Raw genomic sequence first — 24,517 nt, 5'->3', positions numbered from 1 at the left:
AAAAAATCTCAACCAGAGTGGACCCGCAACTTTTAAAATGCCTCTCTATTTCCTACAAAAATATAAGTAACTTTGACATAACTACACGATGGCCATGTTGACAATAAATTTTAACAGGAGGGGTCAGTCCTCAGAAGCCTATAAAAACTTCAAAATTTAATCACTAAAACTTAAAACTAAAACATATCGATCCACCTTCCACAACCATTTGTCAGGATGATAAGTGAATGTTATGTCATATATATCATTAAGATTAATCCTCCAATAGTCTCTTGCTAGTAGAGATGTGGTGCATGCCCTCTGATCTGATGGCTTTGCCATAAAATTATAAAATTATATTACAATTATGGCAAAGCGTGTAAGTTCCCTAATGATTTCAAAACCATGAGAAACAAATCATAGGGTAATCACTATAGGAAAATTGCTTATTTCCGATGATAATAAACTTGTTAGAAATTCTGACAGATTTTTCTACGAATTTCTAGCGGAATTCCGACAAATGTTTTGGAGGTATTTCCTGTGGATTTTCTGTTGGCTTTTCCATCGAAATTAAAAACTTTCTGGAAAATGAAAATTAGTAATATTTAAAATTATTCATATTATTTAATTAAATTAAATAATGCTAAAATAAAATAAATTTAAAAGTTTTATAATTTATTATTAAATTAAATATAATAATTTTTTTGATCTTAAAAAAAGCCGGCTGATGGTTTTTTAATTTTTTTTTTCGGCGGAGTATATATCCGTTGTAAATATTTTTGATGGATTTTTCACTAGCATTTTGCCAAAAACTTTTTCAACTGTATATTTTACGTTGGTAGCACTTTTCCGATACGAATTTTACCAGCGTAAATATTTTTTCCCGGAAATACTAATTACCAATAGATTTTGACCATTTTCCGACAAAAAAATAGCCGCAAAAAATTGACATTTTTCTTATAGTTTATACTCGATAGGCATAAATCTTTCTATCAGCTAAGGTGGATTTAGATTTATCCCCTTAGAAAAAATTACCCCTGGTCTACAAGGTATCATATCTTTGGATGAAATAACCTATGTCTGTCGATAAGGTGTCTTCTGTCAAGTTGTGTCGACTACCTCCTCTAACTAAATATATAGAGTAGGGATAATTTAGCCCGGGATAAAGGAATTATTTGGTCTTTATTGGGATCATTTTCATTCCCCCATCACCCATTTTAAGTTTATGGTAATATGTTCCAAATCATAAAACAAAATTCAAATCCTAAAGTTGGTGGTACTCATTACTTATCTCATTACTAACCTTAATTGAAAGTTCTTTCTCATTATCAAGAGGGAAAATTAACTATAGGGCTTGCGCCTATAGAAAATCAGAACTCAAATCATAAAATCCTCACAAAATGAGGGCGAAATCTCTGGATAAAGTCTTATCTAAAACTCAATTTACCTTATGAAATTTTTTTCTGAAACTTAAATCCGTTAAAATCCTTCACTGTCAAATATAAAAAAAAAAAGCAATTCAGAGAGGCCAAGACTCGACTTTTTGGAGCCCACGCCCATTTTTATTAATCTATTGTAGTTTCAGCTGAAACTTTAGGTTATTGAAACTTCAATTATAGTTTCAACTGAGACTTATTATGTAGTTTTATAAATTAGTTTACAATAGTCTTTACATTTGAAGTTATGGACATGTCTATACAGCATTGCATACATATCATCTTCAAATTAGCTGTTCAAATGTTGAAAATGTTTTTTAGGTTGTTTCATTGGGTTCAAACTTTTATATACATTGAAATATATATCAAATCATAATCAACACAAGAGTTCAAACCTTTAGATTTATAATGCAATAAGGTTTCATTTGGGACGATTTTCTTATACTTCTTAAAGTAGTTTTTTAAAATTTGTAAACTAAAAAGCTGCTCTAAAAAATAAAAAGAAAGCTGTGACAAATGAAGCCTAATTTGATTAACACTGTTATAATAGCTAAAGCATTGAAATATTCGAACTTCCATTAAGAAGAAGTACAACTAATAAAGAAATTCAAATAAATCTTAGACATCACATGATCATCATAAGTAAAAGAAAAAAAAGTTGATGAGTCAAGTCATTGGCTCTCCCAACGCTTAATTCCTTTCCATTTATCCTTTATTTAATCCTCCTCAATTCATATTTAATTTCTCTTCTTTCTCTCCAAAACCTCCTCAACATTTCTCTTTTAATATCTCTTTCTTAAAAGCATTGGTCTAAATATTATTTAAGTATATGCTGAAGATAAATTTCTTATATATTATTTTTTCATTAAATATTAATTAAATTAAAAATATCAAATATTTAGTTTTTGAAGTAATTTTTAATATATAAAGTATTTTAAATTAAAGAATTTAAAAATTGAACATTTTGATATTTTATATTATTTTTTTGGATTAAATTTGATTTTTTTAATTTCTTAAAATAATCTATAGTTAAAATGATAATAGGTCTAACGACGTTGAAGGCCACGCGGTTGGATCTGATTGGTCGATACTAAATGCGGCCAATCATCGACAATGATTGCACGACGGTGCAATCGTTATCATATGATTAGTGACGGTGAATCCCACAAGCCTCACTTAACCACATAGGCGCGCTTTCTCAGCCATCCAATCGTCTGTTGTATGGCATGAACGACATTGATCACAACGGATCAATGAAATAATCGTGGGACCAAATCCATAGTTTAGAAATGCCACATAATGGCTATATCCAGACCATTGATTTATTTAACGGCAGGGGTACGTAGATCGACCCCAGAACAAGTTTTTTATCTCATTCTCTTAATTGGATTAACAAAATGTCTTGAAATTTTAAACTCAAGCAGAGCTAGTGAATAGAAATCATGGCGAACTTTTTAATGATTTAAAAAGCACTTAATGAAAAGTTATTTAACCCTATACTATGTGACCTAGGGCTAAGAGTTTTAAGAAATTTCATCGTTAAATCTTTGGGATTTCAGTTCAGTTAAGATTGTAGCATTTCCTTAGTTGAGGTCGTGGCTGGAGGAGCTACGGATTGGACCAAACAATGCCTAGGATAGATATTCCTTGGGCTTGCTGGAAAGCTAGTCACGGATGGGGTTTTGACAATAGATTTTGAGTGGGGAATGTGTGGTAGATTCAGGGGAGCTCAAAAGAATTGCAGGTCGAGCTTAGAGAGTCTGGAGTGGAGAGATAGAGGCTAGGTTAGAATGAGCCTTAGTTTGTAGGCTTTATGCTATTCAAACCTCTCCAGATCGAATGAACGGCTGAGATCATTTGAGAGAACTCTAAGATGGATGCCATTTGTCCAAGGAGTGGTTGGGAGCAGGGTTATCAAAGGACAAAGGTACAAATGAGGTGGAAAGCCCCTTTTGTTCTTTAATCCACATGGGAGTGAAAGAGAGTCGTTTGATTTCAATCCAGGGGTTGGAATTATTTGTGGGAAGGTTCTAAAGCTTCTGTGTGGTTTAAGAAGGGAGGGATTAACTTAAATAGGTCATTTGACCAAATTTGACCCTCTTAAATACTTGATTTGGCCATTTGACTAATTCACATACCACATGACAGATGAGGTGTCATGGGTGAGGGCTTTGGATGCTGGAGTGATAAGTTGAAGAGGATTTGATGCCTAGGAGTGAGGCTTGGAGGCATGGAAGGGAGTTTAAGCTAGTTTGACCGAGTCTAAACGTGTTGACTTGGTCCAAATGACCATGACTTGGCTCATGGTGCATTTGGCAGGGTTCAATGCATTAATAGAAATGATTTGAAAGCTTTATAGAGATTTGATCAAATGCATATGGTGGTTTTGATCTAAACATACAAGTTTAACTAAAATCAAAATAATGACTTGGTCAATTTTGCTTGGGTTTAATCAGCTAAGGATTATGACATATTTAAACCATGGATTGAACTTGATTTGAAGTTTGAAATTGATTTGGATGGATTGAATTGAATGAGTGAATAAATTTAACCTAAATAGGTCTCATTTGATTGAACTTGGGCTAAGTTGACCAAGTCAACTTTTGACTGGTCAAGGGTCCAGTCAAGTCCAAATCATCGAGGAAGATTTTCAAAAGAGATTTGATGGGATTTGAGTACATATGGAGTTTGATTTAATGTAAGAAATGCTTAAGGGTTTAGTTGGTCAACCTGGTTTGATATGTCATCTAGAGTCTGGTGGAGGTGGTTTGAGGGATCATGAAGGTCATTTGGGTCAAATCACCTATTTGGGCCCTAAAAAGGGGATTTTTAGGTCAATCCTGGTTGACTTTGTCAAGTCGGTTGACCTAAGATCTGGGATTAAGTTTAACAGATTTGAAATGACATTTAGAGGCCAATGGAGGTGTTCCCAAGGCCTATGGAGGTCAATTCAAACAAATTGACTATTTGAACCCTAAAGGGACTATTTGATCAACTTAGGTTGACTTGGTTATCCAGGTTGATCCATGGCCTAGATTGGGTCCAATAGGTTTGGTTTGAAATTTAAAAATTGTTGGAACTGGTCTCAAGCAAAGAGGATGCCATTTGGTTTGAAATGTGTATTCAAACCCTTGAGAGGTATTTTGGTCAGAAGTGTTGACCTGGCCAAGAAAGATTGGCCAGGGCCTTGGTTTTAGTCCATTATACTCTTAATGGTGATTAGGATGCATTTGAAGAGGTTGTGAGGTTTGATTTTAAAAGGCTATGTTGAAGTCTATAAAAAAACTCTAAAATTATCCTTAAGGGGCATTTTTGTTATTTTGACTCCTGATTAACTGGGGGTCAAAGTGAGTCTAACAAAATGCAATTTAATACTTAACACATCATAATCAAGATTCTGAATATGATCAGAAGGTTTGGAAAAGGCTCCAAGGTCAAAATCTACTAGGTGGTAGGTCGAGTGACATAAGCCATAAATATGTGAAGGTTTTACAGCCTATAGAGAGATTTAATTTCTGAGGTTATAGGCCTCAGAGTAGGCTAAAATTTAGAGAGTTGCTTCTAGAGATATATTATATCAATATGTAATTGATAGACTCTGAATCAGAGGTCATTTGATTAGGTTTTAAATTGTTTGAAAAAATACTAAAAAGGCCTCTAGGACATAGGCCTTTGAATCTAAGATTTTGGATTTGAAAATATGGATTTGAACTGGATTGATCATAGGGTCTAGGTAGATCTGGGATCTTGATTGGTCATAGTGACCTCATACAAAAAATAAGGTCAACAGTTAGCTGAACATTATCAATGTAATTATCAAATTTATATATTATTTATACTCTAAAGTGTTTGCATGAAGCTTAATCTCAAACATGAGAAATTAAAAGTTAAATTGAATCTAAATTCAATATGAATGATTCGTACATAAAATCTTAAGATGCAAGAAATGTCCACTAAGGCTATATTTCATAGTTTGGAGCTTTCGTATTATTTGATTTAGATTAATAGAGGCTATTTATTGTCATTAGATGCTCTGTTTAAAAGCTATTATGCTATTATAGATCATCTATAGTTAAATAGTTTTTTGTTGGCCTATATTTTTTTTAAATAGAATTTCTTGTTTTTTTTTGAAAGAAATGCTATCAACATTAGATTAATTAAAAAAAAAAGCAAGGCCTAGATACAAACTAAATGAGAGCTAACTCCAAACAACTTTCCTCCTTTACAAGCTTAACAAAGGAGGCACGAAGAGAGCTCTCACTAAAAATGTCCCAAATAAAATCATAAGTAAAGGATAGGTTAGCACAAAAATCAGCTGTCACTACAGGAAAAAGGTGATTTTTCGACAGCCATTTTCGCCGGAAAATTGGCCAAAATCCGTCGAAAATTAGGATTTCCGACGGATTTCCAGCGGAAAAATTTGCGCCGGTTTGACGCGCGTCGATAAAAGACTTCCGGCGTAAAATAATTCGACGGAAATATTTCCGGCGGATTTTCCGCAGGAAAATATTTCCGGCGGATTATTTCTGCGCCGGAAGATCAAGAAAAAAAAAAAAAATTATTAGAACCTGACCGGCCCGCCAATCCAGCCGCTGCCTCAATTTACAGCATAAGCCAGCCCTAGCCTGCCTTACCCTAACAGGGCCAAGCCAGCCCAATCAGGCGCATGCAGTGCCGCGTGGGAAGCCCTGCTAACACACCTTCGGTCTGCCTTCGCCATGGTTCGAACCCCGCCCACTTTCCTCCGCGCGCAAAGGCTTCCCGCGTGCTCCGTCTACCATGTTCTCCTTAGATAAAACCTGATAAAGTTTGTACTTTATTTTATTTAACTAATACCAGCTTCTTATTAAATTTTAAAAGTAATAATTATTTTAAAAGTTTTTTTGAAAGATAAAAGAAATAAAATTTTATTTAACATTAAATTATTAAACTACTTAATTTAATTTAACAATAAATTATTAATTTAATTTAACAATAAATTATTTAACATTAAAAATCCGCCGGAAAATCCGTCAGAAAATCTGTCGAAAAAATAAGTCGAAAAAAATTGCCCTTTATCCGTCGGAAATTCGCCGCAAAACCCGCCGGAAACAATTCCGTCGGAACTCCGCCGGAAAATTCCGCCGGTAATGGGCAGTTTTCCTGTAGTGTGTCCTATTACGATTTCTACCAATGTATTTAAAAATGACATTATTCCCATACCTCAAACAAAAGAAATCTTCATCTCTGATGTCACCACGTATCTTCTTCTCTTTGCTGTACAAGTTATGAAGAAATTGAATGACATTCTTATTGTCCCCCTCTATGATAACACCTTTGGCATTATCAATACAATTACGAAATAGACCTTTTAAAGATTTAAAGGAAAAAGTTCCAGTTGAACTATATCCCAATGCATCCCATAAAAACCAAAAGCACGGACAAATCTTCCTTTATGGTCTCTAACAATTCCTCCAATGCCCGCTCCATAATTACTCCTCAACATAGCATCAATGTTAATCTTGTATCACTCGGGTGGTGGAGGATGCAAAATCTTTAGACAATCCAGTGAATTGAAAAGCATCCCAGTTTTCCGAGAGTACTTTGTGCCGTTTATCCATTGCGACAAGGCTAATCACATTTGCAGCCAAAACAGTCTCACCGTCTTCCTTCTTGCCATGTTTTGTTTTATTTCTATCATTCCAGGAAATCCATAACAAATTAAAATAGACCTTTACCATCATCGGATTCTTCTTAGATAAAACTTTTAGCTCCTTCATACACTGCTGAAAAGAATAAAAAAGAGGAACATGAAAACCCCATTCTCGTAGAATGCAGATTACTTTTATCAGCTTTGGACAGTTAGAAGTTATATGGTCCACATTCTCCACCTCTCCACATCCTCTTGGACACAAACTACTATTTGATAATCTTCTTCTCATCAGAAATTCTGCTGTTGGAATGGCATTTTTACATAGTCTCCAAATGAAAACTTCCACCCTTGCATATAAATTCAACTTATGGATCCATAAGTACAGATTTTCACCAGCCATCTTCACCGTATCTTCTTTAATCAATGCAGCAATTGTTTTTCCTGAGAATTTATATTTCAGATCCAAAAAATCCGCCTCTTCATCTTGATGTATTTGGATGTTACTAATAACATTTACCAAGTCTTCCCCAAAAAAAAGTAGTAACTTCTCCAAGTTCCATCTGCCATCTAGAATAAAAGAGTCAAGAGTGATATTAGCATCTTCAAAAGTAACTACAAAGGTTGGCCATTTGAGTAAGCATTTGTCCAATATCCAAACATCCTTCAATACATTTATATGAGTTCCTTTCACCACATTCCATATGATAATATTCTTCATAGCATTCCAACCACTAGAAATAATCTTCCATGCCGAAGAACCTCCTTTAATAACATCTTTTTTCCACCAGTCTTCCCCGTATTTGACCAAGAGATTTCTATTTAATAGAGAATTTGGATTAACTACCAGATTCCATGAGAATTTAGCTCTCAATGTTTCAACACTAGAAATTGCTGAGTGAAGTCCCCAACCACCGGCTGTTCTTGGTTTGCACAGATCTTCCCAAGCCAAATAATGCAATCCATGTTTCCCTTCTTGATTGTTCCAAATGAAATTCCTGCAGTTTTTCTCAAATTCCCTCAGCACACTTAAAGGAATAAGGGAATGAGAAATTAAAAACAATGGCAGATTACAAAAAATTGAATTAGCTAGCACTAGTTTTCCAGCCAGAGAAATATATCTATTTCCCCATGAATTTAAGATCTTCAATGATTTGTCCAATAAGAATTGAAAGTTTGCCTTCTTCAGTCTTCTTAAAGCCAACTTTGTTCCCAAATATTCAAGTTCTTCTACCACCTTAATCTCCAGGATTTTTGCAATTTTCTTCTTCCTTCTTCTCTCAACATTTTTGCTAATAACCATGGCAGATTTTTTAAGATTCAATCTTTGTCCAGTCCATCCACAGTAATTGCTTAAAATAATATTCATCTTCTTGATGCTTTTAATCTTAACATCAGATAGCAAAAGGACATCATCTGCATAAAGCAAATTATATATCTTCTGACATCTAGCCGCAACTTTGATGCCTAAGTCCTTTCCCTCCTGTGAAAGAAAATTAGATAACAATTGGGAACAGATAATGAATAAAAAAGGGGATAATGGACATCCCTGAAGGAAACCACTCCTCCCCACAATCCATTTTGATAAACCACCATTGATGATAATAGATAAATCTAGGCTCCATAATGCATTCCATAACCAGGTCCATGTATTTCATGGGAAAACCCAATCTACTCATCATCTCATAAAGGGTAGTCCAACACATGCTGTCATAGGCTTGCTCCATGTCAAGTTTGATGGCAACCGAACCTCCATTAGATTTTGAAATCATGATTTTATAAAACAATTCCTGAGCCAGCAATAAATGATTTGAAATACTTATCCCCTTTAAAAAAACAACCTATTCTTCTGAAATAACTTTTGGGATTACCACCAAAAGCCTGTTCAACAAAACCTTAGCAACAACTTTATAAATGAAATTGCACAAGCTGATTGGACGGAATCCTTCAGGAGATAATGGATTAGTAATTTTCGGTATCAACACAATAAGTGTTTCTTTCCAATCACTACTCATTTTTCTTGAATAAAAAAATTCTCTTACAACTTTACATACATCAATACCTACAATGCTCCAGTAATTTTTAATAAAAGAATACATTATACCATCAGGTCCTGGTGCTTTGTTTTTGTCAAGCCTTTTGATAACTTCCAGAATTTTCGCATCTGAGATTTGAACTTCCAGCCTTCTTCTATCAACATCATCCAGCACAGATAATGGGTTTGGCCAATTAACAGTGCAGCAGCTCCTTTTCTTCCATTTGTTTTGAAAAAAATTATAAAACTCCTTATGCAGCTCTTCAGGATCTTCTGTGAGTACTCCTTCATCATTCTTAATTTGAGAAATCCTTTTTCCATTTCTTCTAGTGTTTGCAAAAGAATGAAAAAATTTAGAATTAGTATCACCTTCTTCTATCCACTTAGCATTTGCTCTTTGTCTCCACCACGTATTCAATCGTGAAAGAACCAAATTAAGTTCTTTAACTTTTGATCTCAGCATCCAAAGCTTTTCCTCAGTTAGCCACCCCACCGAAGCCTCTTCTTCATGAATCTGAGAGATTTCTTCTTTCAGTTTCTCCTTCTCCAAAGAAAAGTCCCTGATTCTTGCCTTGCTCCAATAAAATAATTCCTTCAATGCTTTCTTACATTTCTTATTGAGAATTTCCATATCACTTCCTTGGTACTCCTTCCTCCAAACTCTAGCAATAATAAAGGACGAAGCTTTATAAGAGATCCAAACATCTTCAAATTTAAGCATCCCATTCCTTTATAAGAATTATCAAAGATCTTCAAGACTATAGGACAACGATCTGAAGCTATTCTAGCAAGGTGTCTTACCACAGCTACCTGAACACCATTAATGGCTAAAGAGTTAAGAAAGCACCTGTCCAATCTCTCTAGTATACGATCTCCTCCTAATTTGTTGTTACACCAAGTGAATCTTGAACCAATAAATCCCACATAATGTAAGTCATTTACATTTAAGAAATCAGCCATCTCTTTGGGACCTTGAGAAAAAACAAATTTTCTTCCACCCCTCTTGTCTTCTTGAGACAAAATACAATTGAAGTCTCCCCCAACAATGAAAGGAATCTTTCTATTAGAAACCTCATGTAAACTCCCCCATAACTCTCTCCTCTTAATAACTTCCTTATTGCCATAGATAGTAGCAATCATCCACACCCCTTTATTAAAGACATTGAGGTCTCCAATAATACACTGATCTGCTTCCTTTAAAACTGAGAAAGAAGCTAAGTCCGACCTCCACAACATCATAATACCTTCGGAAAAGCCATCAGATGGAAGAAGAAAGAAATCCCAATCAGCTCCCATAATCTTCTCAAAGGAAACTTTGTCAAAAGCATTGATCTTAGTTTCCACTAAGCCCACAAACAAAATACCCTGATCTTTAATCACCTCCTTGAGATATAGAGAGGCCTCTCTTTTCTTGGCCCCTCTACAATTCCAAAAAGCTATTGAATTCATTGATGCATCCTAGGGGATGCCGCCCCTTCCCTCCTTTTGTTACCACCACCATCAAAACGTCTCCCTCTCGAAATGTTCTTGATAGGACCAAGAGATTTCAGCTCCTTAGCTAACTTCAACTTGTTAATCTCCCCATTAGAACTTCTGTCTTTTCCCATAATACTTCTAGCATTGTTATTGTCAACATCTACAACTTTGTTCAACCTCACTATATTACCATCACATATTTCCTCATTTACTTCCACACATTTTCCACACTTACTTCCTCTTCATTTAGCTTATTTTCATTGACAGAATTCAGAATATCAAATTTATTAACAAAATTTGATATATTAGAAATAACAGGAACAGAGATCGTACCCATAACAACTTCAGAACCTTCCTTGCAATTAACAGAAGAGCCTGCTCTAACCACAGCATCAGCTCCAGCCTCTGAATCATTTTGCCGATCCACTTCCAAAGCCAGTTCTCCTTCTTCTAACTGTTCTTTATTACCCAAATCAGCTATCTTTGTGAGGGAAGAGTCTTTCCTGTTATCAGAAGGAAAAGAATGTTCCTTTTGTACTGAATTTAAATTGCCATTCTTCTTAACAAATATAGATTTGTTGGATTTCACCACATTGCTTCTTTGAATAGTCCTTCTCCCTTTCTTGTTATTGACAAGAATCCAAGGACCATAGGATGGTTCATCAACTTTATCTTGCGAATTACTACCTTCAGCAACTTCTCCATTGTTACTATCAACATTCTTCACCTCCCTGGGCTTGTTCCTGATTTTTTCACATTCATCCTTCAAGTGCCCAATCAAACCACATTCAAAACAAAGATTGGTCACTTTCTCATACTCAACTTTTTGAAAGAACCTCCCATAAATGCTATCCACCCAAACTCCCAATGGAAGAGGTTGATTAAGCTTCACCCGAACACAAACTCTAGCAAATTCCCTCCCTCCCCATTGGAATAAATTCCCATCCATCATCAAAGGTGTGCCAATTCTAGAAGCAATTCTTGCTATATTAACTTCATCCCAACATTGCAAAGGCAAGTTAGGCATTCTAACCCATATAGGAGAGGTACGGTTAGACCCTTCATGGATAAAGCAGAAAACTTTAAAGACCATTTCTCCATCCCAACAATGTGTCCATTAATAAACCACGGATCTCCAGAAAGAACAGCTTCCATCATCTCTTCCGATTTAAAAGAGCATAAGAATCACCCTCTCCCTAAAGTGGTAAAATGAAATTGGCCCAAGTGACTCCATTGCTTTCTGATTTCCCAAGCTACCAAATGAGAAGCTAGTTCTCTTCCAAACACCTTAATAACCACTGAATTCAACAATTTCTTTGAATTCGAAATCTCCATTTCTTCATCCATCCTAACTGCTTTACCATCATCAGATAACACCATTTCATCTTCTTTAAAATCAATTTTGATATATGGCTTATTACTCCACGGATTACTGTTTCCAATACTAATAGTAGTATTTGGCATTTCAACATTCACCTTATTCGCATTCGTTCCATTAATCTCATTCACCAATGGTTGGAAATTATTGTTAACCAAACTCAAAGAATTCGCCTTTATCTCACTGTTACCAGGGATAGCATTTGAATTCAAAAATCTATTAACAAAAATTTTCATCCCTAAAGAAGATGCAGCGGGATCCAACGAACTAATAGCATAACCAACTTTATCAGTACCTGGAGTAACAAAGATACCAGATTCATCTACTCCTTTGTCTTTACCTTCCACATACTTAATCTTCTTGGGCGCTTTTTCTGAGATATCTCTAATCACCAGCGGTCCTTGCGGCTTCACCAAACGATCCTCTGAATACTGTTTGGCCGGCAGTACTTCATTAACCTTCAGAAATATTTTTATTCAAATTACCTCCTAATTTTCTCTTAAGGTCTTATTTATGTGTATAATTTTAAATAAGCATGTAAGTTTGAGGTTGTAGAAAAAATTTGTTATGATAACACACACACTATTTAAGACACACGCATATGTTGACTTTTATTTTTAGACTTGGTTCATGATCAATTCCTCAATTGCCTTCGACAATAAGGTCTTGAAACTTTATAAATTGACATCTCTTAGAAACTTGATTAAAGATATTTTTAATTTGTTGATTGGAAGTTTGACTCCCAACTAAGAGGTCCTAGGTTCAAGTCTCATATATGTGTTATGTATGTGTTTGGACATTGCCCCTAATGCTAGATATAAACACAATTAAAAAAAAGTACATTGACAAATTGATGAGCACACAAATTTCAATTTGAAATGGTAAAGAGAACATCAGTTTGTAGAATTATCTTTGAATGAATTCCTTATTTAACTTTCTGTCCAACTTATTCACCTACGTACAGCACTCAATTTCAAACACAAACTCGCCTCTCACATCATCCTATAACTAAGAAATGCCAAGAACGCCGCCCAAACTATGCAAGGATTGACCAGGTTGCCGGCGAAGGGGTTGATCCGCCGGAAACAAGTCGAACATCCCGCAAGCATAGCCACGTTCGCCAAGCTGAGCACGAGCCCCACCCGACCAGCACCGGCGAACGGTGCCCACGCAAGCCCGAGGGCAAACTGGGCGGCGTATAGTATGACCGGCGCCAGAGTTCGCATGCCACCCTCAGCCCAAACCAGCCACGCCGCCAGGCCAATTAGGCCAGCCGTTGTTGCCGCCGCCACGTTCATCGTCCATGCAGGCGGATGCCACACGTGGGATGTGTCATCTGGCTTGGGTTGCAGCGGCGATGAGAGGGAGAAGGACAGGAGGGAGAGGACGAGAGGGAGGGCCACGGCGACCGCGAGTGAACGGAGCCCGCGCCGAGCCTTCGCATGTTTCTTCTCATGAATGGTTTTCCGGTCATCCGTGCGAGTGAATCCATCTTTGGAGCGTTGCCGGACTGTTTGAGCATCCATGGATTTATGAATAGTATTGAGAGAGTCGTCGACGATTGATGCAGTGTTAAGGAGGAGGCTGTGTGCGACTAAATAAATAGGACTGACGGGACGGGGGAAGGAGGACACGTCTGATGCAAGTGTTGACACGTGTAATGCCAGTGCTGACACGTGGGAGAAGAATACTTGACATAGCGTTTATAAACTTATCTGTTTCATTCGGGAATCGAACAGATGGCCAGCTATGCCAAATTTTTTAATAATTAAAAGTTTAAGTATTACACATTATTATTGAAGAAAACATATAAATTATACATTATTATAGCTGTTTAAATTAATACCCGGATTATTCATTTATGATCATTTTTTTAATCTCAATATATAATATTGTTCTAATTTAGCCTTTTGATTATACAAAGTTTATTAAAAATGAGATGTTTGAGATTAAATCGAGATCAATTTTGAAAAGTTGAGAGGCTAAAGCTTCGTTTGGGGCAATTTTCTTCTTTTTAAAATTATTTTTTAGCTCAAAAAATTCTTGAATTAAATTTAGAACCGTTTGAACTTTGATTTTGACAAACTTATCGTTAAATTGAACATCTTGATAAGAAAACTCGATTATATCATAAGCATAATTAAAAACTTAATGACATTGATTAGATAATCAAATGGTTTACAAATTTGGCATTGTTCAATCGAGTGGCTAAAAGAGACAAATCCAATGATCAAAATTGCTTATTTTTTTTTACATCATTTAGATATTAAATGCCAATAAATTATTAATTATTGTGAAAATTAATAGGTGCTCTAGATTTTCTTCACATTTACAGGGCATGCTACTCCTAAAAATCTATAAATATACACACTCTCTACATAAAGGTGGACCCACAATGTTGTCATCGGACCTTTCGTTGGCCCACAATGTGAAAATCTCGAACCTTCATTACCCAATCACCACCACTTGACCTCGGTTGCCCAACTGTTTCCATTGAACCTAAGCCTCCCGATTGCCATTTTCGGACATTCGCCATCCCACCGATGCCGTGAGACATTTCGCTGACCAACCATGGCGAATATTCTATCTCTCTATCTCCATAAATTTTCTAGCCCACAACAATTAGCTTGATGAAAATTTTGATAAACTCAGATAAAATGGTTCTTTAAAACCTTTTTGTTAGCTTGATCATTATTTATTTGATAATTGCTTATTAAACAATTCCCTGATTAGATTTAAAGCTCAACAATGTTGCACCTTTACAGTGTCTTCTGAACAGAAAAGAAACCTAAATTGAATTATATTAAGCTTTATAATAATATAGGATGGAAAGATTATTTGATCATGGAATGGCAGAACTATGACCGAAGACTGCAAAGGCTCCATACACAACCAAGGCTGATGACCGAAGCAACTGTGGAGGCGGAGGATATTGTAAACCCATCAAAATCATGACGGTTTGTGGTGAAATGATAAAATCACTTATGATAATTAGACAAATAGAAAATATATCATAGATCATTCTATTGAATATAAGGCTTCACCAATGCTGTTTTCTTTGCTTTCAATTTTTTTTTTTGCCAAAAAATTGCTTAATGCTTCGGTTGGCTTAGTTTTCATTCTACTTTTTAAAGCAATTTTCTAATACAAATATTTTTATTTCAAAAAAATTTTGTACGAAAAAGTTTATTTATAAAACTGAAAGAAAATTGTCACAAATAAAACATAAGAAAGCAGCAAGAAAACGACCTCAAACAAAACCTAAGGCTATATTTGAGATTACTTTTTTATTTCTTCTTAAAACAACTTTGAAATATGAAAATTAAAAATTTTTAACTAGAACATTGATTTAAAAAGAATTAAGAAAGCCATCCCAACAAAGCCTAAATGTGTTCCATATAAGGGTGCAAAATAGTAACTTTTTAGCCGTAATAAAGAGTTTAAATAAGATGTATATAAATTTTAAATTATGTTTGGAAAAATAATTAAGTTTATGAAAAATGACAAATGAAAGTGTTGTCTTATTTACAGGAGGCCTAATTGTCCATACATTAAACATATATTCAAGCGCAAGGGAAGCCATCCATAGCACAAAAGCTCCATTATAGGAGCACAAGTCCTCATGGAATTATCATCACAAGACCTTCATATCTTCAATAATTATATTAAAAAAAATTAAGTTAAAAGTCATTGAGGAATTAAAGTTAAATGTTTTCAAATCACAACCTCAAAAGGCTGTAAGAAATACTCCTAAGATTTTATTTTGGATAACTTTTTTTTATTAATTTTTAAAACAAATTTTTAATATAAAATTTTCAAATTCAAAATATTTTTTTACTAGAAATGTAGTTTAAAGAATAAAAAAAAAAACTGTCAAACAAAACAAAAGATAGTACAATTAAAAGAAGAAGAACAATATAACTTATCCATAACAACTGTTTCAGACACAAGACTAAAGCAGCAGGACCTAGAAACAATAACAAAATCTAAAATTGAAAAACAAAAGATGTAGCAATAATAATTTGATCTAGAGAAACTAAGAACAATGATCCCAATCCCTACCGCTCAAACAAGTTTAAAAAAAAGTTTGCAGAGATCAACACCTAAATGATCAACTAAAGAGATTCCCCTTGAACCTATATGAGGTCGGCAACATTCGATGGCAGCTCCTCGATCACCACATTGTAGAACCTCTGGATATCATAAAGCATCCTATCATCTTCCTGGGTGACGAAGTTTATTGCAACGCCCTTCCTTCCAAATCGCCCGCTTCGTCCAATGCGATGGAGATAGTTCTCCGGTTGGGTCGGCAGATCATAGTTTATGACTAAAGAAACCTGCTGCACATCGATGCCTCGAGCAAGAAGATCAGTTGTTATGAGAACTCGAGATGATCCGGATCTGAATTCACGCATGATGATGTCGCGAGAATTCTGATCCATGTCTCCGTGTGTGGCGGAGACTGTGTGATCGCTGCTCCTGAGCTTGTCGGTGAGCCAATCAACCTTGCGCCGGGTATTCACGAAGATCACACTCTGGGTAATAGCAAGGGTTTCGTATAGGTCACAGAGGGTCTCCAGTTTCCACTCCTCCTTGCCAATATTCACATAAAACTGTTTGATACCTTCGAGGGTGAGTTCATCTCTCTTCACGAGTATCCTGACAGGTTTACTCATGAACTTGCGAGTGATCTCAAGGGCCTCGGGTGGCATGGTAGCAGAGAAAACTCCAACCTGGATTTTAGGAGGAAGAAGCTGGAAGATATCGTATATCTGTAAAACAAAAAAAAAAATTAAACAAAGAGTTTAAGAAATCAGGGAGATACGAAACTTTGCAGGCATAAGGAATACAGCATGTTTCATGTAGGATAAAATAATATGGGATATGATGAATACAATCATTAAAACAAGTAAAATACACGATTTTAAAAGCTTCTAAGATCATTTGGTCACCCAATTGAATGCATCACAATTTCTTAAAAGAACAGATTCAATTGCATAAGCCTGCAATTGAATACTAACCTTTTTTACATAGCAAAAAGCTTGGATACTTGCAAAAATTAAATGCTTGGATACTTATTGACAATGCTTAGAGGTAATTTATGATTTTGATTGATGAGTACTGTAATTTATATCTAATCTAGATGTAATGTAGACCAAAACAATCCACAAAAGCAAAAGAGAACATGGATAGTTACAAGAAGTCAAATCAAGCCAAAACAGATAAAAACCGAAAACGTTTTCAAGTCATTTTAATGAATCTATGTTTATTGCCAATCACTTATCAATTGCATTAGCCTGCTCTCAAAGTTAATCTAAAAGCCACCCTCGAGCTTTGAGCTAATGTAATGCTAGTGATGAAGAAGAAATCACTCACTATATATAGACCATGAGATCAAAGGAGGAAGCATAGACCTTATGTTAGACCAAATATTGATGATAGATGGCGATCTTCAAAACTCAATCTGACCAAAGATCGATGATGTGAGGTTTTCAATTTATCCAAACCAATGATCGACACCTTTTGATTGTTCACCTACGTTCTTTTAGACATTTCAATTATTCACTTTTCCCCTAATTTCTTGTTTATCTCACAAATAATCAAAAGAATGATGTTGATATCCAATTGTCCTCCATTTAGTAGCCAGAGAGATCAATGTATTGATGAACTTTGAACTGCTAAGCAACTATGACAACAATCATCCAACAACAACTCGAAAGTTATCATTGAATTTACTCAAACAAATTAGCTTGGTGCCCTCGGATTAACATTTTCTAATTGTGCTTAATGCATTTAATGATCAAACACATGAATATAGCATAAACATGTAATACAGAGAGTTAACCAAAGCACGTGAAAAATTAAACATAAGATTTCTTATACGACAACTAATAATGCTTTATTATAACAGTGTAGCTTTAACACAAATCTAAAGCTAGAAATAACTCCTTAGTTGACTAAGGATAATGAAGAAAAGTTGGACCAAAAGGAAGATTGAAGAACCTGGTCTTTGAAGCCCCGTGAGAGCATCTCATCAGCTTCATCCAGAACAAACATTTTGATGTAGTCAGGGCGAAGAGATTGCCTTCTCAGCATATCAAACACACGCCCAGGTGTGCCAACAACAACATGAACACCGGCGGACAAAATCCTTTGGTCCTCACGAACACTAGTTCCTCCCACACAAGCATGGACTTTGACGCCCAGGTAATCACCAAGTGCCCTCATGACCTTTTCAATTTGTTGTGCAAGTTCTCGGGTTGGCGCAAGTACTAAGGCCTGACATTCAACTAGTCCATAATCAAGTTGCTGCAGAACTCCAGAGCAAAAAGTTGCAGTTTTCCCAGTTCCAGACTGTGCTTGTTGAATGACATCAAGTCCCATGCAGAAGGGGACAATTCCTCTTTGCTGAATTGCTGACGGCTTCTCAAAACCTATAAGGGAAACCGCCATGTCAACTTTAAAAACCAGACAGCAAAATCACGAGGCTTGCATAGCTTATAGTTAGAGGGGTACCATAGGCGTAAATGCCTCTCAGAAGGTTTTCTTGGAGGTTCATATCATCAAAGCTTTCATATACTTCATCATATGATGTGAAGAAATCCTGCCCATCTTGTGGTGCAAGCCTAGCTCATACACAAAAAATGAGATGAAATCATAATATGTTCTAAAGTGAATAAAGCAATATGAACTAAATACATCGAAGAGAATATGCATTACAATTCATGCATTTTGGAATCATATTTTGCACCATCAAACTGAGATCCATCCTGCGCCAGTCCAGCCATGTCTGTAAACAGGAGGAAAAAATAATAGTTAAATTCAGCAATGATGAAATGGAAACAATCAGAAGGTCATAAAATTACACAATGTTCAACTCATGATCAAAAAAAAAAAAAAAAAAAAAGAATAAAAAACATTTAAATCGTATAAAAAAACACCATGTCATTCTCTTACTTGCAGAAAAAACGAAAAATTAAATAAAATAATCGATTGTTGATATGTTTCTTCAAATACTAGTTTGGTGTATTCAGCTCTCCGCCCAGTTGTCAGGCCAATTTTAGATCACAATGGATAAAACAGGAGTAGATTAAAAAAAAAAACATGCATCTGAATAAATAAGTCTAAGCAATAATATACAGGTAGATCTAACTTCCGAAAAAAAAAGGTAAAAATGTCGATACTTTCTAAGGCACAAAATCAACATGGAGTGAAAGAAAAAAATAGCAACAGAAATCACTTCCAACCATAAAAAACAAATAATATGTGTACCGAAACTGCTTCGATCACTCAATGGCAAAGAAAAAACATTTAAAAAGTCAGCAAATACAAATTAAACTATATTAACAAAAGAGAAAAAAAAAACAACAACAATAAATGAAAACCGAAATACGGGTTAAAATTCATAACTTTGTCGAAATTGGACGCGGGCACTCGACCAAACAAAACATAAAATCACACGGCAAGAAAATTTAAAGATCTAAAACGCATATCCAATCCCTAGCACATCAAAAGCATAAAAATCACGAAGAACGCAATAATGATCGCACTCTATCAAATATTCCAGATCAAAGCGAGGGGAAAAACAGAGATCTTGCGGGGCAATCAAGCGGGAGAAAGTTGAAGAACCTTCGAATAAGATCGTAGAGAAGCCGATCAATTAAGAGATTGGAATCGTTAGGATGCTGAATCCGAGATCGAGCCTCGGATTCAACAGATGGTTGCGTCTCCAGAGCCTGCTGCGTCGCCTAAATAGAGAGAGAGAGAGAGAGAAAGCGGAACCGCCAATCCAATCTTGGCGTGGTAGCAGAATAGAATGGGTCTAGGGTAAGCGGAACGGCCAAGCCATGCTGTTGATCAAGCGATAAGCCCAGCCGTTGGATCAAGCTAATGTCATCCTGATAAAGTCAGCCATTGGTTGGATCTTGCTAGGAGAGTGGAGAACGTGTGATGTTTTGAGAGATAATTGGAGATAGATTAGACAAAATTTTACTCTAAAAAGTAATTACGTCCTACCTAAATTTTGAGAGAGAATTGAATATTGAATTTTTATAATATTTGAATTATGTATTAGAGTTTTTTTATCTTGTTGAATATTTTTAGCTCATATAATATTATGTTGAAAGTTATTTCAAATAAATGTAATGATAAAGTATAGTCAAGTACTATTTTGTTTAGGTGATAGTTTTGTTGTAAGATAAAACATAGTTAGATATGCCAATTAAGAAAATTTTGATGATATAAAAAAAATCATGATGTATATTAGAAGCTCTATAGTTAAATAAATAAAAAAAATTAAGATGTTTTCGCTCAAGTGAATATTGTAAAAGTATAAATTCTCCTAATTTACAAATTGTGATAGACAAATAGTTAGTAGTATGTATCTTTGTATGTCTTATTTATTTATTTATTTTTCTTAAATATCATTGTACGTCTCGTGTAGATCTAAAGGGGTCGTCATAGAGTGTGACATGAATACCAATATTTATTGGAGTTTAATTAATCTATCATTGTGTGAGCTTGAATATTATTGAATAAATCACTAGCTCCATACTGGTTTGAGAAGAAGAGAAAAAATAATTGTTGGTCTAATATATGAGCAAAATCCTAGGAGGTGCCCAACAAAAAAAAACCATCATTAAAAAGTTAGTGTAGGCTTTTCTGACCATAGCACAGGATATGCGACCCTACTTCAAGCTAATTCAATTTAAGTCACCATCATATATTGCCTTAAAGCCATATTCACCATGTTGAATCACTTTGAAAGATTGCTCAAGTGATAAGTGGAACTAAATGAATTTAAGATCTCCTACATGCATGACATGGGCCACTGCTAATGCTCAAGCGCTCATTATCTTCCTCATTTATTTCAACCACCTCAACACAAAGAGGAGATGAAAAGAAAGAAGACCAAGCTTGGATATTATACATACATAGTGCCTCATGGAAGCATATATAGAGTAGTTGCATGCATATTGTTGAAGAGCTATAAAGGAATCATTATCTCTTAAGCTAGCCAAATGAAGTTTCAAATCTCCAATAATCAAGTTGAGTATGAGGATCTACTCGCATGCTAAGATTCATTTTTGGAATGGGCTTGATGTAACTCATCGCCTACTCAGACTCCTAGCTACTTGTAAGTCAAATAAATTATGATACAAATTTTGTGATTTGATATTGCAGAAGTATCCCTATGTGGTAAAGGCAGAGATTCAATTTGAATGCTTCAAAATTTCTAGGGAACAATATTAACTCACTATCTTATTGTCAAACTTGGGTAGCTTAATAGGAGACCAACCAGGTGTCATGACTGAACATCAAAGAATACAAAGTGATGCATGAAGAGGTGGAGCTTTCTTTGACTTGGATAGACCACTTAATAACATATTTGAAGATGGAAAAAATATAGCTCTTTGAAAGAACTTACAAGATTTTTTAAGAAGGCGTGTTGAGTGCCAAAAGATCATTTCCATGCTATGTTGCACTGATACACCTATTTATGAAGGCGTGCTGTATCCGACACACCAATACACGGATACACCTCGATATAGCACCAATACATGTCGGATACGGCTTTGTCATATCCAATTAAAAGACTATTTATATACTCGTGTCCACTGAAAAACAAAAAAAAGTCCAAAAAAATACCCATTGTATTTACTTCTGCGGCTGCGAGAGAGGTTCTCTCATTTCAGAGATGGATTTGAGACTCTTGATGATATAAGAATATTAAAAATTACTAATCTTTCACTTGCTGAGCCTGAATTAGAAGCTATGATATTTATTGAAGATCATATAGAAGTTCAATGAAAAACCCATAAGAAGCTAAGCATATCATTCCTTCTATTAAATAGTTGAAACTTCATGTGCTAGACAATTTATGTTTATGCTTTTGTTGTTGTACTAGATAATTTTTATGTATGATTTATAAATTATAGTGTCGTATCCGCGTCGTACTCGTATCCTATATTTTTAATAACTGACGTGTCCCTTATCCATATTGTGTCATATCCATGTCGTTGTATTCGTATCGGTGCAACATAGCTTCCATGATACTACAACCTTCCCACAATATCAAGCCTATCACAAGCCCTTGGTCATTCACCGCATCATGGGCGGAAACATGCCGCATTGAGGTTGCCCATCCTCAAAACACTACAGGAAAAACGCTAAAAACCAGCGGTTTTTTCCGGTGGTTAGAAAGGCAAAACAGGCAATTTTAAATTTTACCGGCAGTTTCTCGGCGGTTTTTACGCCGCCGATATAATTGGCGTAGGAAACTTTTACCGGCGGCTTAGTACCGGCGGTTCTGTTAGGCGGCGATTTTCCGGCGACGTATACCGCCGGTGACTATCGGATTTGTAAACGGCAGTTTTTCGGCCTTTGAGCCGCCGGTTATATTACCGACGGCTAACCGGCGGTCACTTTACCGACAGTATGCCGGCGGTTAAAGAGGTCGTTGTGTGTTCGCTTAACCGCCGGCTAGCGTCGGTATACCACCGGTTATTTTACCGACGGCGCCCGGCGGTCAAGGCCGACGGTATTACCGGCGGCATACACCGCCGGGATTTCACCGGATAACTGCCGGTAGCTGTCGGTAATCACCGGTATAGTACCGGCGGTTTAAGGGAATTACCGGTGGCATTGCTTAAGCCGTCCGGTATCATAGTTACCGGCGTTGGTTGGCCGCCGGAAACCTGTAGCACCTGAAAAAAAAATTTATAGCATTCCCTCTATTTGAGGGAGGTTCACCCTAAATTCTAAACCTGCAGATATAACAATATATAATAAGATATTTTGGGCAACACGCCGCTATATTCATCACAATTATATACATAACCATAAATTAAATAAACAAGTTTACAATCAAACATTAAAAAATTCTAAATAAGTTTATCAAACATAAAACAAGTTCATCAAGTTCTAAATTCAATAAGGTTACAATCACAAGTTCTAAATACAATCATCAAACATAAAAAATATATAATCCTAAAAAATAAGGTCTTCATAGGATCTACTCATTTGATCTTCATCAAATATTTCATAAGTTGTAGATGAACTGGCATGAGCATCTCTGTGTGGCTCGTACTCGCCATGTGATGTCCAAATCCAGTAGTTTGGAACAAATCCCCTACGATATAAATCAAGCTTCACATCATCGGGCTTCAGGAATGCTAGATTTTTATGTTTTGAACACGGACATCTAAACATTTTATCAAACTGAAAGGAAGGCAGTTGAGATGCAACTTGAATGAAAGTTTCAACTCCCTGTATAAATTCAACTGTCAATCCTTTTCGACCAGGCAATAATCTGTTATACATCCAATATCTCTCTTCTTGGATAGTCATTTGGACGTTGAAGCAAACGTCCCCCTACATAGTTATAAAAATATTTATTAGAACACAAGTGCAAATGTGTTATACTTTATGGGGAGAAGGCCACTCAGCTAAAGGGACGTGGAGAAGGATGGTTGGCAAGGCTATAATTATAATTTCATTATATCTTGCTAAGTAAATTTAATGCACCCGGGTTTATTGTTAAAGTTGGAAATTACTGTGTTTTCAGTGTAGAGGAGGAGACTATATTAAGTTCAAGAATATGTCAATATAAACTATAATATTCAAACTCTGGTGAATATATACTATGATTTTTAGTGAAGGAAATCTAAAGATGTTGATGTTGATGGAGACAATAAAATTGAGATAATCCCTCCCTTAAAAGAAGAGGAACTAAATGGCTTGAAGTTGATAGGTGATTAAAAATGGTCATGATAATCCCTCTTCTAGAATGAGGAGAGATTAAATGACCAGTAGCCTATATGCAATTGAAGGTTGTTTGAAAGATATGGACTTAAAGTTGATCCTTGCTATAATCCAACTGAAGTAGGAAAATACATGGTTAAACCACCCTACTTTCTTCCGCATAATATATTTTTCTTATAGCATAATATATTTTTCTTATATACAGTCAAAACAATAAGATTTTGAATCTTACTCTCAAGAATATTTTTGTTAGTGTTTTTTAAATGCCCCAATCTAATATTAAGACAACATTTTACTTTAGTTTTTATAATTCATCCCTTCCTTTTAAATTCTAAAACTAATAAACTATATTATATACATAAATTTTCATTAGAAATGATTTTACAAACTTTGCAATGTTAGGAATCTGTTATTAGATTTAGTATTGGACATACTTGTAATATTTTACTTTCCCTGTTACGCCTATATTAAGGCATGTATTACCTCTGCTTTAACTCAATAACAAGATATTCAGTTTCTGTTTCTTCTTCTTGTCTTCTCCCGCTAGCTCCGTTCCTTTCTTTCATGGTATCAGAGCTAGGACCTTCTCATGGCTGATCAAGATTCCGCCGTGTCCTCTCCACCCGCTCAATACATCAACTCCGGCAGCTCCTCCGACTACACGGTGCCGGCGCCACTCAAGTTCTTAATTTCTAATCTCAAAACTCTTGTCCCTTATCAGCTCTCTGCGGAAAACTATCACATATGGCGTATTCAGATTCTTCAGCACTTCTCTGCGAATGGTTTCTCCGGCTATCTCACCGGAAATCTTCCCTGCCCAT

The 24,517-nt window shown here is 35.6% G+C and overlaps 3 protein-coding genes across 3 annotated transcripts; all 3 read right to left on the bottom strand.

Moving 5' to 3' along the window:
• Positions 1-6,910: 6,910 nt before the first annotated feature.
• On the bottom strand, positions 6,911-10,528 carry LOC110091790. Its single transcript, XM_020816037.2, has 3 exons — positions 9,927-10,528; positions 9,099-9,807; positions 6,911-8,527 (listed from the first exon to the last, which is right to left on the bottom strand). The coding sequence occupies exons 1-3, from the start codon at positions 10,526-10,528 to the stop codon at positions 6,911-6,913; spliced, it is 2,928 nt and encodes a 975-aa protein (XP_020671696.2).
• A 2,263-nt stretch (positions 10,529-12,791) lies between these two features.
• LOC110091789 (translocator protein homolog) lies at positions 12,792-13,475 on the bottom strand. Its single transcript, XM_020816035.2, has one exon. The coding sequence runs from the start codon at positions 13,457-13,459 to the stop codon at positions 12,926-12,928; it is 534 nt and encodes a 177-aa protein (XP_020671694.1). The 5' UTR covers positions 13,460-13,475; the 3' UTR covers positions 12,792-12,925.
• A 2,356-nt stretch (positions 13,476-15,831) lies between these two features.
• Positions 15,832-19,756, bottom strand: LOC110091788 (eukaryotic initiation factor 4A-3-like). The gene is made up of 5 exons (XM_020816034.2): positions 19,563-19,756; positions 18,654-18,723; positions 18,450-18,559; positions 17,937-18,367; positions 15,832-16,705 (listed from the first exon to the last, which is right to left on the bottom strand). The coding sequence occupies exons 2-5, from the start codon at positions 18,719-18,721 to the stop codon at positions 16,070-16,072; spliced, it is 1,245 nt and encodes a 414-aa protein (XP_020671693.1). The 5' UTR covers positions 18,722-18,723; positions 19,563-19,756; the 3' UTR covers positions 15,832-16,069.
• Between the last annotated feature and the right edge of the window lie 4,761 nt (positions 19,757-24,517).

This window comes from Dendrobium catenatum, unplaced genomic scaffold (genome assembly GCF_001605985.2).
Source record: "Dendrobium catenatum unplaced genomic scaffold, ASM160598v2 fragScaff_scaffold_390, whole genome shotgun sequence".
NCBI lineage: Eukaryota > Viridiplantae > Streptophyta > Magnoliopsida > Asparagales > Orchidaceae > Dendrobium > Dendrobium catenatum.
This window is presented reverse-complemented; position numbering and strand designations above follow the sequence as displayed.